This window comes from Thermobia domestica, chromosome 9 (assembly GCF_964235325.1).
Source record: "Thermobia domestica chromosome 9, izTheDome1.hap1.1, whole genome shotgun sequence".
In the NCBI taxonomy this organism is placed as follows: Eukaryota; Metazoa; Arthropoda; class Insecta; order Zygentoma; family Lepismatidae; genus Thermobia; species Thermobia domestica.
This window is the reverse complement of record NC_137462.1, coordinates 86397894-86416610: the sequence shown is the minus strand read 5'-3', so window position 1 is coordinate 86416610 and position 18717 is coordinate 86397894. Positions and strand designations below refer to the sequence as shown.

At 33.7% G+C, this 18717-nt stretch overlaps 1 protein-coding gene across 2 annotated transcripts in view; it reads left to right on the top strand.

Moving 5' to 3' along the window:
• Positions 1 to 15313, top strand: part of RhoGAP1A (Rho GTPase activating protein at 1A) — a 67111-nt gene extending 51798 nt beyond the window's left edge. For both annotated transcript variants that reach the window (XM_081771468.1, XM_081771467.1), the window contains exons 13-16: positions 1330 to 1496; positions 1838 to 1977; positions 7223 to 7460; positions 7742 to 15313. In XM_081771468.1, the coding sequence (XP_081627594.1) occupies positions 1330 to 1496; positions 1838 to 1977; positions 7223 to 7460; positions 7742 to 7964 (768 nt within the window). In that variant the 3' untranslated portion in view covers positions 7965 to 15313. The remainder of the gene's footprint in view (positions 1 to 1329; positions 1497 to 1837; positions 1978 to 7222; positions 7461 to 7741) is intronic.
• Positions 15314 to 18717: the final 3404 nt, after the last annotated feature.

Below are 18717 nucleotides of genomic sequence, written 5' to 3'. Positions count from 1 at the left end.
AAAAATCTCTACTTTTTAGACCACGTGATATTGTTATATTATTGACTAGAGCCAGGGTTGGCTGGTTTAAACCAAAAAAAAACCAACTTGTTTAAACCAAAAAATGAAAAATGTTCGTAAAAGTGTAACTCTTCGTAAAATCTTGATGAACACACATTTGTGGGTTATCACGTTTCACTCCGATATATTATTCGTACTATATTCAGACCTAAATTCCCCATTCTTTACTCAAAGAGATTATATTACAAAAGCAACTTTTTTATGTAACTTTATGGATGTTTCTTTTCTAATTTTTTTATAGTTTATTATTATTGTTATGCAACAAAAAAAAACTCTAAACATTGTTTCGTTTTAATAATGTTTACTATTGATAAAATACATCGAAATGCCGTACTTTTTTGGGGAGGGGGGGGTCATACAAAACCCACTGGAGGCAATTATTGAAATAATAAGAATCTTTGGTAACTATTTATGTATAAATGGGTCAGAGCCAAAGTGGACTCGAATAATTCGTATCTTTATTCACTTTTCTTATTGATATGCAAAGTAAGTCGTTATATTTCTTTAACTTGGACTAATAAATGTACTGACTTGGACAAAATTAGTTCTTCTGTACTCTTTAGTACTTTTGAAGTTGTCCATATGTAATTCTGTATTATGGTTCCACTTGTGCAATTGTTTATCTTTTTGTCCTTCTGTCCTAATGACTCTTGACGATTATATTAACAAATATGTAAAGATCAGTCAACGTATTTTTATCAGGAGTACTTCGTGAGTGAGTCGGCAGACGTATCGCATTTGTGGCCAATTACTCCCGGTTTCGAGTTCAAATGGAGGACAATTTCTCTTGGATATAAGCCGAGAAGCGGTTTGAATTCCGCTTTAAGCTTATGTGACCCCTTCCAGCATAACCCGGTTGTTGCATACTAACACCAAGGCGAAACAAGCTTATTTCTGTCCGTATGTGATATAAATACATAGAGCAAATTATTTAAACCAAAAAAACCTGGTTTAAACCCAAAAAAAAAAAAAAAAAAAACGGGTTTAAACCAAAAAAACCTGGTTTTTGCCAACCCTGACTAGAGCACACCATTAGATTGAACAACTTAAATATTAAAACTTTTCCATTATACTTAACTCTAAACAAAGTGTTATTAAGTGTTGTGTTATATTGTTTACTTCTTCCATTATTTGTATATTTTGGAACTCAGGTTTTTGTCTTTACTATGTAGACTAATGATAATATTTATAGGAAGTTTGTTCGGGGTATTTTAAGTTGTTAAATTAAGTTACATGCATTTAGTAAGAAAATCTATTATTTAATTTCAGCTCAGTCGAACGTGGTTGAGTGATAAAATAGTTCACAAACAAGTAAATTTACAGAATTGTATTCTGGGATTATCACTAAAGTTCGTTCCAAGTGAAATTACATTAAGGAGGGTACCTACAGCGAAAACTGTTGGACTTTTTGGTGCCAAAATTCAACAAGTGTGCAAGTAAGTGTATTTTTTGTACTAATGTTCAGTTTTTTCTTGTTTTAAATATGTTCCTGTATGGGGAGAGGGTAAAGATTTTGTAAGTAGTTAAAAAATAAAATCTAGTATTTACATGCAAAACTTGCATCCGACTTTCAATAATAGCATTTTTAGATATTTACCGATAACAACAAAGTGAAGTTCATTCTGCAGTTCTAATGTATAATTTTATCCCTTAAACGTAGTGAATACTATGTCACTTTTTGAAACTGTTATGATTCTAATTTCGTAAAATAAAAATTATCAACTTCTTAAACTGTATTTTACCTATTATGTAAAATTCATTATTGGTTTCTTTGTAGGAGACAGAAACGTGACATTCCTTTCATCATAACCAGTTGTGTTCGTGAAGTTGAACGAAGAGGAATGAATGAAGTTGGTATTTACAGGGTTTCAGGATCAGCATCGGACCTCTCTCGCCTTAAGAAGTCATTCGAAACTAGTAAGTGGATGAAGTAATGTTTTGTTTAAGGCCTTCACAACCCTCCCATCCCTTTTTAAAAATTTAATGAATAATTTAAAGAAAATAATAAAGAGTATAAAAAAATACCTCTAAAAGGAAGCCAGGTACCGTGTACATGCTACCAAATAAACTTAAAGCTGTTTTCATATCTTTTCATCAGGTTCGCTGATTATGACATCATATTTCTCGAGCAGTCAAATTTCTACACAATATGTAAGTCTGCTTTCATAAAAGAGCACATTGAGCACGTGCCCAGAGGGGTACACCGTCGGTTTAAGAAAGAAATGCAAAAACAATTAAAGAATGTCTTTTACGTAAGAAAGATCTGTTAAAAATAACTAATGTTTGAATAAATATTAAGTGTTTGAATAAATATACATTCCTTATTTTGAATTGTATTTGTCTCTACTATAACTAACTAACTCGATGACATATGGAACCCGGAGGTTCAATGCCGCGTTCACCAAAGCTCTCAATTGACTTCTATCCTCAGCCAACTGGATCCAGTTTCTACTTTGTATTCCTATTTCTGCGAGATCCATCTTAATATTGTCGTCCCATCTGCGTCTAAGTCTTGCCAATGGTCTTTTTCCGATTGGATTTCCAGTTAAAACTTTGAAAGCATTCCTACTTTCTTCCATTCCGGCTACATGACCCGCCCATCTGAGCCTCCTAGATTTGATGACCCTAACAATGTTTGGTAAACGGTATAAATTATGTAGTTCCTCGTTACGAAGTTTCCGCCATTCACCATTCCCGTTTCTTTTGGATCCGAATATTCGTCTTAGGATTTTGTTCTCAAACATTTTCAGTCTGTGTTCTTCCCTCAGAGTAAGCGACCATGTTTCGCAACCACTCTGTACTATTCATAACATTTTAATCGTACTAAGAGCGAAAGCGACGGATAGCTCTGTGCATAGCCAGAGTGTGGATAGCGTGACCGCACGAGTAATAAGTGTATAGTTCATAATAGAAAAGTACGCGATGGGCTCTCCTCTCTTCCTTTCCCAAACTTAACACCTCCACCTATAGCTTTCATGGCAAGCGAGATCTGTGATGCCGGAAAAAAAGTTTATATTCTCGCCATCACTATGTGACCAATGCAGATGTTTATTTATATTATTGATTACCATTTTGAAAGATGGTGGCTCCATGCGTGGTGAATAATAAAGAGAACTCTCCAGACGAGGGTTAAGAAAAAATCTTTCCCGAACCAAAATTGGATGCCATTATTATTATTAGTTGTTATTGCAATCTTGAAAGGTCGTGATAGGGGAAGGCGATTGCTCACAGTACGCCCAGAGCGCTATTGATGTCAAGCACAAGCCTGACAACATGCAATATTTTAAAAATATTATTAGTTCATTTAAAAACATTTTGTAAGTATTAAATGACTTATTTTCCAAATTTCATATTATTTATGGTTACTTATTTAGGTACAAAAATATAAGAAAAAGTTATGAGGAACGTGGAATTGCACAACCATAGGTAATAATTGTCAGTTTTCAGCAGTCATGGTCTTCATTGTTCTAACTATAGGATGGAAGTATTATACTTAAATTAACACATAAACACTTAACTCAACACGATATCTTAAAAGATGTAAAAATGAATTAACATTCAAATTTGTTGGACTTATATACCTACATTAAATGATTTTTTTAAAGCTGAATACTTTGTATGTCTCTATCTAATACATTATTTTTTAAACATATAATTTAATGTGGAAATATTTATTTCCAGTATTACAACGTCATTTTATTTTTGTATGTACCTAGATAAGTTAAATCTGTGGTGTCACTAAAATACGATATAAGCACTAATAATAATTATGTTAGGAAATACTTGTTTTGGTACTTGAAGAAATTTGGCCAGGAGAAAAATACATCCAAAGATTAGCACAATTGTTCGAAATTCTGTAGATACGCCCCTCAAGTGGAATATTGTAAAGCTCTTTGTTTCTACTGTAAAATTAGTTTTTGTGAATGAATTTCGCTTTTGTTGGCGCCAGAAAACACAATAAATAACTTTTTTTTTTTTTTTTTTTTTTTTAACAAGACAGGCAATGAGGAACTCATGGTACCTGGCAAATAAATTAAGTAACATTTGTTATGAAAAATAGTAAGAATCTGCAATAAGATTCAAACAGATTAATTTTGCTATTTATGTGCAGATTTGAATTAATTTTAGTATAGTTATTAGTTTGTTTATGAAACAAGTCGCTCCATGTGCAATTTCCTTAATAATATTTTTGTGCAAGTATAACAAAACTGTTTTGTCATCAAGATACAATCTTCTAAAAGTGTTTTTGTTGGACAGATGAGGAGTCTTCCGTTTCCTCCACTTTCTTCATTGCACAATTTCGTTTTATCATCATCATCATTTCCTCCCTCATCCTGGAAGCATAACCTTGGGACATTTCATATATATATTTTTAAACTCCTTCGAGTAGTTAATATTTTTAAGCTTTTACGAAGTATCAAGTCTTATTAAAGGGAAGGGGATGCTTTCTTTGGATCACAGTTGGAGGCAGTCATGTGTGTTTGGGGGAAGGGGGAGCACAAAACAAAGAAAACTATAAGAAGGATGACGAACAGCGCGAGTCAGACTTTTGATTGTGTTGATTATAAGATTGTTTCTGCTACTTTATCCGTATCAAGACCTGTAAACGCGAAGTTATGAGTATAACATAAAAGGTAAACCAGATAAGTAATGTATTTAGTGTACTATATGCAATATGTACCGATTATTACTAGTGTTCTGTCTGTTGATAGATCCTGTTTTAACTTTCGGACCTGAAAATCTTTCTTCCACATTTTTCGATCTTCAGCTTCTTCTCTTCCAATATTTTCTTCTACTTTTCAAACTATCGATCAGTTGTGTTCTTCCTACTCCTCTCTTTCCTTCCCCCTTTTCTTCTATGGTGGTATGAAGAAGACAATTTGTTCGCAAGATGTGTCCAATCTAGTTGACCTTCCTACGAAGAATGCGGGTAAAAGCGTCCTCTCTGTCCATTTATCTTGTCCATCTTCCTCTAGCACCACATTTCGTAGCGTAGTATTTCTTCTCTAATTTCCGAAATGACCAAGTCTCTGAACTATACAGTATAATACTTCATATATAGCACTTGACCAACTTTTTCCTTAGTCCAATGTTAAGCTTACTAATTTGGATCTTCTTTCGCTGAATGCCTCTTTGACTACGATAATTCTTGATCTTATCTCTTTGGTGCAGGAAGCACATCTCGTCAAAATATTTCCCAGATATTTGAAATGATTTACCCCTTTAGTTCTCTTTGTTCTACTCTGACCCGTAAAGGCGCGTTTCCATAGGATATTCTCATGACTTTACGATTTTTCGACATTGATTTCCATTTTATATTGTTTTCCAGTGTCAACTACTTTATCCATCTCCCGTATTCCTTCGGTTCCAGCTATAATAACCGCATCATCTGCATACGTGATCTTGTTAATGATCTTCCTTCCAATCTTGAAATGTACAATTCCCATTAATTCTTCCTTCATTAAACATTCGCTGTAAATGTTGAATAATTAGAGTAACATACTGCATCCTTGTCTGACCTGTTTTTCAATCTCCACACTATTGGTTTCTCCTTGATTCAATCGTAACGTCACTCGTCCTGTGTACAGGTTGCGAATGAGTCGTCGGTCTCTCCAGTTGACCCCGATTTCTTTAAATATTTTCAGAAGTTTAGTTGGAAACCAAATTGATCTTCTTCCAACATTTCTTCTATCTTACTTTCCAGTCCATTGTTTAATATGCACGCAATATCTTTCCAGTGGGGGCCGCGATAGCTCAGTGGTAGAGCGTTCACCTGTGGTGCATGGGGTCCGTACTTCGATTTCAGCTCGCGCCAAGTGTACCTTGTGGTGGACAAACCCCGTGTGCGTGGGTTTTCTCAGGGTTCTCCCTTTTCCTTCCACTTCCTTCATTCCACCATTTTCATTAATTTCTTATCATCATCCCCTTTAGCCAGCATAAGCGTGGGACGTAAAACTTCATTTTTCTTTCCAATGTAAGAAATGAGGCTAATGGTTCTGTGACCACGACACTTCTTTGCGTGCATTTTCTTGGGTAATGCAACCATTGTAACATCGAGAAAATCCTTTTTCCATTTGTCACTCAGGTAGATCTTGTTAATAAGTGAAGCCAATACTTTCATTGCATTGTCTGCTAATCGCTTGAGAAAATCTGCTTGTATGTCTTCGTCTCCATGTGTTCTTCCTTCACGTCTTTGATGCTTGTACTACTTCACTTTTCTATATATATTTGATCCTTTTTATTCATCACCTTTTTCCTCTGCTTTGATCGCAATATGTTTGAGGTGGTTCTTCTGGTCATACAGATCCCTTACGTATTCCTCCCAGATTCTGAAGATTCTTTGATGGTTAGTGACTACATGCTCTTGTTGATCTTCGATTCCAAACGTACATATATTTTCATTAGCTTTCCCTTCTAACTCTTGTGATTTCTGATAGATCAGATCATATCTGCTGCGCCGTTGAAATTCCATTATTTCTTCATATATCTGTTCAGTGTACCTCTTTTTGCCTTTGTCCGTCTCTCTTCTCAATACATTATTCAGCCTTCTGTATTCTTTCATGTCCATCCATGGTTTTCGCCCTTCTGCGTTTTTCCATCTTAAGCATTGTTTCAGTTACGCATTATTTATTTACAGAATTTTTCTTCAGTCTTTTCTTTCACATCACTGTGCATACTTCGTAGTCGTTGTAAGTTCCACATTCGATTTCTTATCCCATTTTTCTTGATTGACTTTAACCAGGTTTGTACTTTCGCCACTAGGAGATTGTGATCCGAATCAGTGTCCACTTCCGGTAGCGTCTTCACGTCTCGTACGCTGTTCCTGAAAGTACGTACCTATAAAAGAAATTACTAGGCGGCAACGAGGCATTTGGACGAAAGAGGAAAGTGATTGCATTTTAGGTTATGTACGGTAGTACCTGCTAGAGGAATATGAGTTTTCTTTATAAGCTACTAGCAGTAATTATTATATAGGGAGTCTGCAAACTGGTTTAATGTTGTTGTTTTATTTTTTGCACTTCATACAACCTATTCCAGTTTTTTCAATATATCATTTCAGTGTCATCAAACACCCATTTATAAGTCAACATTCTTGCAGTGGTGATAATCATAAGCTGTACTTTTTAAGTGTTATTATACGATGATATGTTTTCTTTTGTAGATTCTTATGAAGCCGAGCAGCTCCTGAAAGAAGTTGATATCCATTCTGTTACTGGAATCTTGAAGTTGTATCTACGAGAATTACCTGAGGCTTTGTTCACAGATTCTCTATACTCGGAATTTTTCCACGCGTTTAATAGTCATGATGTAAACAGAGATAGAACGTTACTGGAATGTTTCACCCGTCTTCCACAGCAGAATAGAAGTATTATTGAATTTCTGTTAGCACATATGATAAGGTAAGTAGCTTTTTGTGATTATTGTTCCATTTTAATCAGTTTTTCTGGTTGTAATATGAGTAACGACACGAAAATTAGTCCTTTGAGAGAGACCGTAACTTCGAGTATTTATTAGAATCTTCCGTATCAAAATATTCTGCGTACTTGTACGATCAATGAGTTTTTCAAGTATGGAACATGTGAATCGTTATGCTCTTTGAACGAGTTGGAATGAAAATTTACATACCATGTTGTACATTGCGTATACATGTTTCTGAAATATTTCACAATTTTCTTTAAAGGATCAACCAACATGAAAACCATAACAAGATGTCCCTCCACAATTTGGCAACTGTGTTTGGACCAACGTTGTTAAGGCCAGGATTACGTCATGAGGGTTCCCGACACCGAGATCCATTGGCAGCTGGGACTGTCGATGTGATGGCTCAAGCAGGCATTCTATATTCCTTCTTACAGTTTCAGCAGCGAGGAGAGCTGAGTAAACTTTGTGGAAGCTCTAGCTAATTTGAAATAAGGTTGTGAATAGTTGACAGCTATTAAGAACTAGAAGACTGGTTGTAGAAGAAGTAGAGGAAACCGTCGCACGTGGAAGGAAGGCATACATTTGGATCCCTAGGTTATAACTTCAATATTCATATTCTTAAACTAAAGTTATATAAAAATATATATGTATATATTTTAGGACTTACAGCTTTTTAGGTGTTATGATTCTGAGTGCAATTAGTCAGTAATTGTCATGCAATTTGAAAATCAAGGCAAATGAAGGGGAATCAGTGTTTTAATTTTCAAAGGAATAATTGTTATATAATTTGTTTTAGGAATATTTTCAGTTTACTTTTTTTTCTGATATAAGGCTAGTCTTTTTATGTTCAAATATTGTTTTCGTTTAAAACAGTTTGTATATTTACGTGAATAGAGGAATGAAATTATTCTTAATATTCCATTGTTTTATGTTATATAATTAATGTAGTGCTTCGTGAACAGGCATAAATCGTTATTCGTTCAGTATGTTTTGCATCACCCATTCCAGAATAGTGGTAGTTAATTCCGAATGCCTTAAAACCGCTGATCGTTTTTAAAGTAATTTAAATGTGTCAATGCCTTATAAACTCAGGAATAGTACATTTACTTTATAATGCATTATAGAGAAAATTTACCTTTTGGAATATTTACTAAGAAATCGCTGAAACTCCAAATCAGTGTTTATGTTTTTTATGTATAAAACAAATAACAACAGTGAACTACATGTAAAAAAATGAAAGACTTACAATAGAAGTAATAAGAGTTACTTGCAAAACGTCTCTAAATCTGCAATCCTGTGCACGGTTCGTGATTTTTAAACGACAAAGGTGACCTCAAATTGCATATATTTAGAAGACTAAGAGTAATATGACAGGGACGTAATTCGCTCGAAAATATTTTTTTTCTGTATATACAAATGTTGTCTTCGTTGTATTGTCATATTGGAAGATTACTTTTCCTTGAAAGTTCATTAGTTGGGCACAGATCAAATCAGCTTTATATGTTGTAAGTATTGTGAAATTCTTTGATGTACGAATTGTCCTCTTAGAATTCAATTGTAATTGTATTATTACTATTTCATTATGTGTCCAGAAAGCTAAGGAACGATATTCTAGCTGAAGTGGGATTAGTTAAAGTTAACTTTGTTTACAACACCAAAATTTACATAAGTACGTCTTTTTCTTTAGAAAATTGTAAACATGCTATAAAGGTAGAGAGTTAGGTATCGAATGGAATTTTGATGTGAATTCAGGAAACAACATAGGAATGGTATTATTGTTGTTTTCAAATTACTCCCCTTCCTGTCTTCGATATATATTTTTTTATTATTTTTTTTAAAGTTATATGAATGAAAAGACTATACAAAACATTGCGTCTCTGGTATTGAAACACATCTTTTGTAGGTTTGGGAATTTTTTGAAAATAATAGATGGATTTACACAATAAGAAAAATGTATACCCTGTATATTTTTAACCGCGATATAAATATTTTAACCTACATGACGCAATAACTTTGTTCTCTTGTTTACTGAACGAACTATGATGCATAAATGGGGACTGCGGTGGCTCAGTGGTAGAGCGTTCACCTCTGGTACGTGGGGTCCCTGGTTCGATCGCAGCTCGCGCCAAGTAGACTTTGTGGTAGACAAACCCCGTGTGCATGGGTTTTCTCCGAGTTCTTTCGTTTCCTCCCACTAACTTCATTCCACCAATCCATTCATTTCTCATCATTACCCTCTCCTTAGCTTAACCAATATAAGTGTGGGACGTAAAACTGAAAGATTTCATTTCATTTTTCATTTTATGACGCATAAAGCAAATAATTTCAACGCTAAGGTTCTCTTGTTCCAGATACCGTGTGTGTATATTGACTTAGCGCACAATTTGAAATAAAAAGTTTTCTTCAATATATTACCTGCGTTTTTTTTCTTTCTTTTTTAAAGAATACTCTTGAGAAGTATACTTACAAACATTTGACAAAGAAAAGTAGGTATTCTTTATGGAGGAAGGATAAATACACGCCTCCTATTTGAAATAGGTCCACGGAAGTTACAGAAGTAAAGTTGCACATTTACTCGACTTTGACGTGTCCAAGAACTAAGATAGTCAGTATCATGCTCCCGTTGCCTTTACCCTCTCCCCCCTACGTACTCATTTTACTAAGGTTGGGTTCCCTGAACCTCATTGGAACAAGGGTAGAACGAAAACAAAATATTTCTTTCTCCTATCGAGATTCAAATTCGGACCGTTCGTTGGTAGATTAGACCCCTTACCGACTACTTCACCACGACTCTTATTTCTTTTTATCAGCAGGTCAGTAAGATTCCATCTGTAGTAGGTAAAAATACCAGTGGTCTCATATCTGTTATCACATATATTTCAGGGCATTATATGTAATATAGATTGTATATTTTTGAAACTTATTCCGTATGTTTCACCATGTAAACAAGCTATTTACATTAAATTATTCTTTGAAAATAATCTTTCTGTACATTTCATTAATGAATGTATAATCAGTATAAACAGTGAAAAATTTGCAAAACGTACGATGCAAGATTTCGTTATGTAATGATATATTCAAATAAAATCTCATATACAAATAAAATAATCAGTCATACGATATATTTAGTACAGTGAATTTAAAGATAGATTTGCATATTCTTGGGTTAGCCCGAGTCGTTTGCTCTCAATCAAATATTTTGCCATCAGAGATTAATTAAAGAAAGCTCAGTATTTTTTTTTTTCGTTTGAGAAAAACTTTTAGAAGTGACCAATTATTCACAGTCTTATGTAATTAGTGAAATATACATGATTATATTTATTAATGTTGAATTTTATTTCAGAGAAATAATTTCTGATCACAGAAGTATAGAAGAATATTTTTTTTTCTTTAAGCATAGAAATAAATTTTGGTGCATTGTATTACTTGTAATGAAGCAGGTATTTGAGTAGTGTCTGTTACGAAAAAAACCCAAGTTATGCCTTAGTAGTGAATAGTTTATAAAAGATTGGTTCACCAAGTGCTTTTTATACATTAACATTTAAAGAATTAGTAAAAAATCCTAAAATTTCTTCCACCACATGTTCTAGTTTCTGGTATATTAAAAGAATTTTAATTATAGGACACAGCATTCCTATACCATGACAATCATAACAGAAGGAATCTTATATTTTTTAAATGAGTACATATTTGAGAATTGACATCGTAAGACAATTTGATATGTATTTATTGAATTAGAGTCTCAAATTTGATTGTTTATATAGTGATGCTAGTAAAATATGAGTAAATTTTATCAATACACTTTTGGAAATTAAAATTATTGTTAGTAGTATTGTGAACAGCTGTTGGAAAGTATTGAAATGTATCACCAACAAATTATACATATTGCAGTTAGATACCATAGACTTCACGGCAGTAGCAATTTACCAGTGAAAGTATTTTATTAGTAGTAGTATGTATGTGGAAGTGATACTACCATACTTTTGAGATTCATGATAGTAGTTAGAGAAAACTATTTCAGTAAGCTTTCCTAACTGGTTTAACGTGTTTCTTGATTTGTATTTTGATATTTTGAAAACATTAATAACACTTCTCATCAGTTGTAGCTTCCAGGTAGAAGGTTTAGAAATTACTTGCCGTTTACGGTGCGAAATGACCATAGAAAAATATATTAAATATCTCCTGTTGAACTTCAAATATATTTACAACTTCGATTGTTTTCTGAAAAATAGTAAAAAAATTGGTATAAGACTAACCAATACTAGCAATTCTGTAAATTTTTATGTATCCTACAAATTTTAGATTATTCGTTCCATGTACATTACGGTAGTATGGTAAAAGTGTGCAACTTAAAGAGTGATAAGTCTTCTAAAACAGATTATCATATTTGATGCGATCTGCTTGTCAAAGGAGGCGCTTATCTAAGGTTTTCAGTAACATCCGAATGGACAAGAGTATATCAGTCTCTTGAAATAAAATTTACAGGTACGCCGGCCAGAAGCTTGTGATGAACTTTGAGTTAGTTAATACTTTGCAGCGTGGGCGCCGAAGAAAATTTTCCTTGGACTGCTCATGTCCCTGGTTGCTATATTACGTTTGGTATTTTTGTTTGTATTAAGAAAATCTTAAGAAATTTAATTCAGTTTCGTGAGCCCGACTGGCCCCGACCCCCTTTCGAGCGCCCATCCTTTTCAGTACATGTTTACTTTCTCATGATGTACTCCAGTGGCGTATATAAGAGAGTGGCTACCGGGCTTAAGCCCCCCCCTGAAATAAATTTGTTACATGCAACGCTTCATTCAAATTTGTCGACACCCAAAATTGCTTATTGAAGTGTTGTGCATAGCCCCCCCCCCCCCAAACAAAATCCTAAATACGCCACTGATCTACTCTATTATTGTGAGATATTTGTTATGATAATTATCTAGAAAAGTAGCACAAATACAGACTGTCTGTCACTTTCTTTTGAAGTTTTTCAGAGCTTCAATGCATGATTTAAGAGAATAAAAGAGTTAATTTGTCGTATTTCGTCAATATTGATTAAGTTGTTTTTAACGTACAGTATATTTACCTGTATTCCTCAAGAAGCAGCTGCATTAGAAACACGTGTAGCTACATTAATAATGTGTGCCAAACATAAACTTTCATTCAGTTCAAGTCGTACTACATTGATCATGAGATACTGTTCTAAGAAAGTTGTGTTTGGTATGAATAGTGTTAGATATGAACAAATTTTACGACATAAGTTTGAGTTGTTTTGTACGACTCATATACATATACATAATAGTATACTTCTTTCTTATTATTCCAAACTGCCTATTATAGAAAACAAACAGCTCTTTTTGTTAGTGAATCAATCCTATAAAACACCAGAATAATCAAATACTTAGCATAATAAGGCAGTGGAAGATACACAAATTTTAGAAAAGAGAAAAGTGTATACTTGGGTTCGTTAGTAAAGAAACTGTATATTATAGGTAGGACTTCAAGAAATATTCGTATTTATGTTAAATATAAATAAATAAATGCATAAATTTGAATCTTGTATTAAGTTGAATAGTTGTGAATTATATAATCATTTATGTGTATAGTTGGTATGTATGCTATTTTATTTTCTGTTTTAATCGATGAAATGTTAGAATATCGATCTAGTCATATTTCTTGCAGCTGTAACCAGGTCATATAAATGCTATATATATTTTGAACGTTGAACATTGTAAAAAAATATACATATACTTCGAACGGAGCTGCATTGAGGAAAGTAGTTTTGCTAATAACATTGCTCATAAGTTGTTTTGTGTTGAAAGATACTTTTATTTCGTTCCTGTAGACAATATTTGCTCATAAACGTATGTATAAGCTGTGCTATTTTCATTTTTCTTAAGTGCCAAACTGTTCTGTGCACTGCTTTTTACATTTAAAGAAAGCGTGATGTATCCCAGTAATTTTGTTGAGCTGTTTTCAACATACTTTTTCAAATGCGAAATAATTATATGGACTGTTCTTTGTGCTTTCTATATAATTTTTTACACTATAAATAATTAAAAATGTACTGGTTATATTGATATATGCAAGGAACACAAATAAGTTCTTTCATGTAATTGAATTATCCATTTCAAATAGGGATTAACTCTTGAAAGATTTCGTTCCTCCCCCTCCCGCTCCCATTTCGCATTCATGTTCCAGTAAGACTAATGATGCGACGGTATCACATTTTATTCCTAATAGAACGCGGAAGAGTTTCCGTTCCTTCTATATTGTATTCTTATTATTTCCCTTTCAAAATGAAATTTCGTTATCGTGAATAAGATTGTTACGAAAAAAAAAAAAACCTCTCCATCGTCATTTCGCTATTAAGTTGGATCTGATCTCAGACAATACTACTGTAATCCGGACATGGAATATGAACAGTGTCTCTTAGTAAGTTGAGGAATTGATTTTGAGTTTAACGTCCCGTTTGACAGCGAAGTTATATAAGACGTGGACCTACTGATTAACATGGAATCCGAACCACATGAGCTCCCGCCGGGAATCGAATCCGCGTCCCCGACGCCAAAGGCAGGTACGCTAGCCTTATGACAACAGAGCAGCGTGTAACATAATACATTACTGGTAATGTTCTGTTAATATTTGTGTAACTCAAGAGTGTATGGAATGGTTGAAACTGGCTGATAGTGTTTTTCAAAAGCATTTCTTCAATTTTTCACCTGTAAAACATTTGCTCTCAATGAGAACTTCTGTGTCTGTTCTTGTAAGTTCTTTCGTCTTAAATCAGAACGCATAAAGCTGATTTAATACGCAAGTTGAAGTCATAAAATAACTGTGCATTCAATATTTGCAAAGGTAATAATCCCATATCAACAGATTCTTGGTGAGAGCTTTTGTAAATGTAAACTAAAGTAACTAAAATTTGCATTTATCTAGTATTAAATATGGTAGAATTGATTCGTGAACTATATAGGAGAATAGTATCAGTCTCGCTGAATTAAGGATTTATTTGTATTTTCTTTGGTTAAATGAACTTATTGCCTTTACATATAAATTCACATTGCTTACATAACATCTTTTCAAGGCACTCCTCTAACACGCAGTAATTCGTATTGAGAGAAGTATCGAAGTCAATATACGACAGTTGAAACAAGCGCGTATAAACGCAAACATCTAACATGTCCCTAAAGGGGGACACTGTATGATACCTGTTGAGAACAGAAAACTCAAGAGTGGGAAATATTGTTGATGTGAATTCTCATGCTGTATTCAAGAAAATATACATGAAAATGCTCAATGCCACAGTAGAAGAAGCAATATTGGATATTAATGGGATACTGTGTGTACACGCTGAATTAAAATGTCTCTACGGGTAAAAGTTCTTTTCACATTGGAATTACGCTTGATTATTCGATGGTTAGGATTACTAATTAATATGATTATTGTCGGATTCGGGCTGTAGAAAATTTCACCTTAAGTTTTTTAAAAATTTTTCATAGAGTACTGGACAAGGAATTACTTTCCTCAAGCAGCAATAGTTAAAGATAAGTAGGTGATATATGCTGCATAATATAAAACAATAGAAACGAAAAACATGTACATTTTTTTGATTCATACTGATTGTAAATTGTTTTTAGACTGCGAATGAATAATTCAGTAGCTCAATTTTTAATCTTTATATATATTATTAGCGCTTTGTAAAAATACGGTGTAAGTGTGTAATTTATTTTCCCCTTGTTCACATAGTCTTAATTCCAGTATTGTATTTGTTTACTGGTATGTATAAAGTAATTGTGCATGTGATTGTCTCCGCTGAAGTAAACTTTTTTTTTTTTTTTTTTTTACTACAAATTAAGGGGTGAAAGAATAAATGGATGCATGCTTGATTAATAGTAATATTTTTTTTCGTAGTAATTGAAGTTTTCCACTTCAAGGGGCCACACACTATATATATATATATATATATACATATATAAATAGATATGCATACAAAAACGTGATAATGTATTTTTTGAGTACAGAGTTAAGTAGTTTCATGTATATTTCATAATCTAAAAGTTTTGTAAATGAGACTAATCAACGTTCCAATAAATCTTTTTTACGATACACCTGCTTGCTTATTCCATGTATTCTCACCTGCCTTCATAACAATTCCGTCTAAATGGTAGAAATTTAAGAGTTCCGAGAGGAAATCGGTATAAGTTTCACCTTCTTCCTAAAAATCGTAAGGCAATGGAGTAAAAAGAGTTAATTGCAGTAATACGTTATCTGCTGATGTATGAGCAAGATCTGCAGGCAGTGCTAACAGAAAGTTTGGATGAGTGGCTTGTTCTGTGCCTGGCAAGTTTGGAAGTTGAAGCAGTCAATCCCCAGTGCTATTACCAGGCACTGACAAGACAAATGTGCTAATCGGAAGAAATGGTCTGGTTTTCTGATACTAGCATTCTTCTTGTGAATGGCAGTGCGAGTTCACAATTAACGATGCCAACGCAAAACTATCTTATCCTCGGTTGAGAGCACCTTGCCTATTCATCGTACAGTCCTAACCTCGCCCCATCCCGATATTGAAGGTTCCCAGCAAAATACACTTCGTAACTATTGACGAAGTGAAGACAATCATGAAGGAATTTTTCCGTTTTCACGACAAGCATTTTTTCCAAGAGGTTTTTTTGTATATATATATATATATATATATATATATATATACTGCTTAAACACCTCTGTCCGCAGCCGCCAGAGAAAGCATATCTTCAGATATATTCTCGTATAAGAGTTTTATAAAAATAACTTTAGCATTTTGACTGTAATAAGGAAAAGAGGATATGAATTAGAAAAAGAGTTCTTACCACATTAACAGATGTGATAAATTTAATGCAATATTACTTATTTTACACATGCAACTGAGTAAACAAATTGTCCAATATATTTTTGATAAATCTGGATTTAAAGTGCTTGAGAAATGAGACTATGGAAAAGTTTTATCTAGCAAATTAACGAACATCTCTTTGCCAACACACTACTCATATATTACCCCGTGTGATTTCTTTGTGTTGAATTTCATCAAAAATCGTGTACGAACACTCGCTGCGACACTGATTGTCCTACTCAACTGATACTGTGTTCGACAGGAATTTGAATGAAGGCTTATGCGTGGATCACGTATTGAGCATTTGTATTACCACAAAAAATACTTTCCAACCTCGCACCAAGTGGGCTTTCTAGTAAACAAACCCTGTGTGCGTGCATTTTCTCAGGATTCTCCCGTTCCTACTTTCTTCGTTCACCAATTCGTTCCTTATAATCGTCACCATCTCTCCTAGCTCCAGAATATAACATGAAACGTTAAACTAACAAAAAGAGAGAGAAATACTTGATCACTTTATCTTTTGTGCATACCCGTGTTTGATTAAAGAGAATGTAACCCAGAGCTGCAATTTTTAAAAAAAAATGCATAGAATTTTTTGACTTTCTTATAGATTTTTTTCTCCCTGAAACCGGGGAAAATATTTTAGAAGTTCCACTTCATCAAATTTTCTTGCAAAACTCATGTGTTTGGCTTCATTAAACTTATAATTTCTCTTTGTGAACTGAAATCTGATGTCCTATTGTTGAGACGAAGAACCATATCCATCAATCTTTTCTTATGTCAATTTCATATTTCTAAGAGCGATACTCAAGAGAAATACAAGTAGAAAATGCGAGGAATTGAGGGGAGTCAGTAGGGGGAGTGGTCGTAGACCGGGAATAAATGATTTAAGCCGGAACACACAGTTTACATCCTGCGTTCATCGTGACTGTGCACGTGTTTTAGTTCTATATTATGGCTCCAAAAGGTTGTGTAAGTTCTCAAAACAACTTTATGTGTGGTGAATACACTATTAAAACTGAACAAAGGAACATAAGTGATTTTGTGAAGAAAGTTTATTTTGCTGACTTCAAGTTGTAACTTGGGAATCAAGACAGGGATTCTCACAAGGTGTGTAAAATATGTGAGGAAGATTTCTGTTTGTGGTTCAAGTATATATATATATATATATATATATATATATATATATATATATATATATCAGCGTTTCCCAACCGGTGTGCCGCGAATGGACCGCTGGTATGCCGCGAGGAAATCGAAACAAAATTATTAATTCTATAGTAACCAAATTGCAAGACATAGGAAAAAAGTATATTTTTGTATTTCACATTACTATGAATTTCTACCATGGAAAAAATTACTGTAATTGTAACATATTATTCTACATATATTATTGTGTAGCAGACAGTATTTCGGCTCGTACACATTTCCACGGTTAGCTGCTATGTTACGCTTCAATTGAGAGTCATACTAACACCGAGAAATGGAAGCACTTGTACGGTACGCGTCAAGTAAACGTTCGTAGAACACTCATTCGCACGTGAATGATAGAACAACACTTTGTTCAACAGGTCTGTTTTGACTTCGACGCATCGCAAACTGTGTGATTGCAATAATATGCACCGGTTTTGCTTAAAACACCAAAGTTAAAAGTACAAGACATTTGTTTGTTCGTTCGTTATTTAGTGATCTTCGTTCTTAGTGAAAGGTTGGATACAGTTTTCGAAAAAGAAAGCGTATTTTTAAAAATCTGAGTCGTATATTTCATTCCAATTGTTTTCTATTTTAAAATTAGAATAAAAAATAAGCATAATGAATTAGCATGGGGGAAAACCAGTGATCAAGCTTTCATCTCTGTGAGATGATGATCATTAATCACAGAAAAAAAAATACCATGGTAATAATAATAATAATAATAATATCTATGAGTGTGCCGCGAGAATTCAAATTACACCCGTAGTGTGCCGCAAGTTGAAAAAGGTTGGGAAATGCTGATATATAATAATAATAATAATAATAATAATAATAATAATAATAATAATAATAATAAAGAAAAAACTCATTTCGTTTTGGCATTCTTATGATGTGGCGTGGACAGTAAAACGACATTACTGATTGCTATTTCTATTTGGTAGATGTAAGAGGCTTTAATACAAAAAAATAAAAAAGAAGATATCTTACCCAAACCTTAGATCAGCTAGTAGCCCAGTGCCTCACACCTTAGAAATATCAGTTCCACACCCACTTCAAGTTTGGATGATATTGGGAATGATTCTGAGGATAGACATATCACCTCACCAGGACAAACCTAATTCAGATTTTTCTGTTGATGAGGGACTTCAACCATTTTCTCAGAGCGAGCTTAATGGTCTAATTAGAGA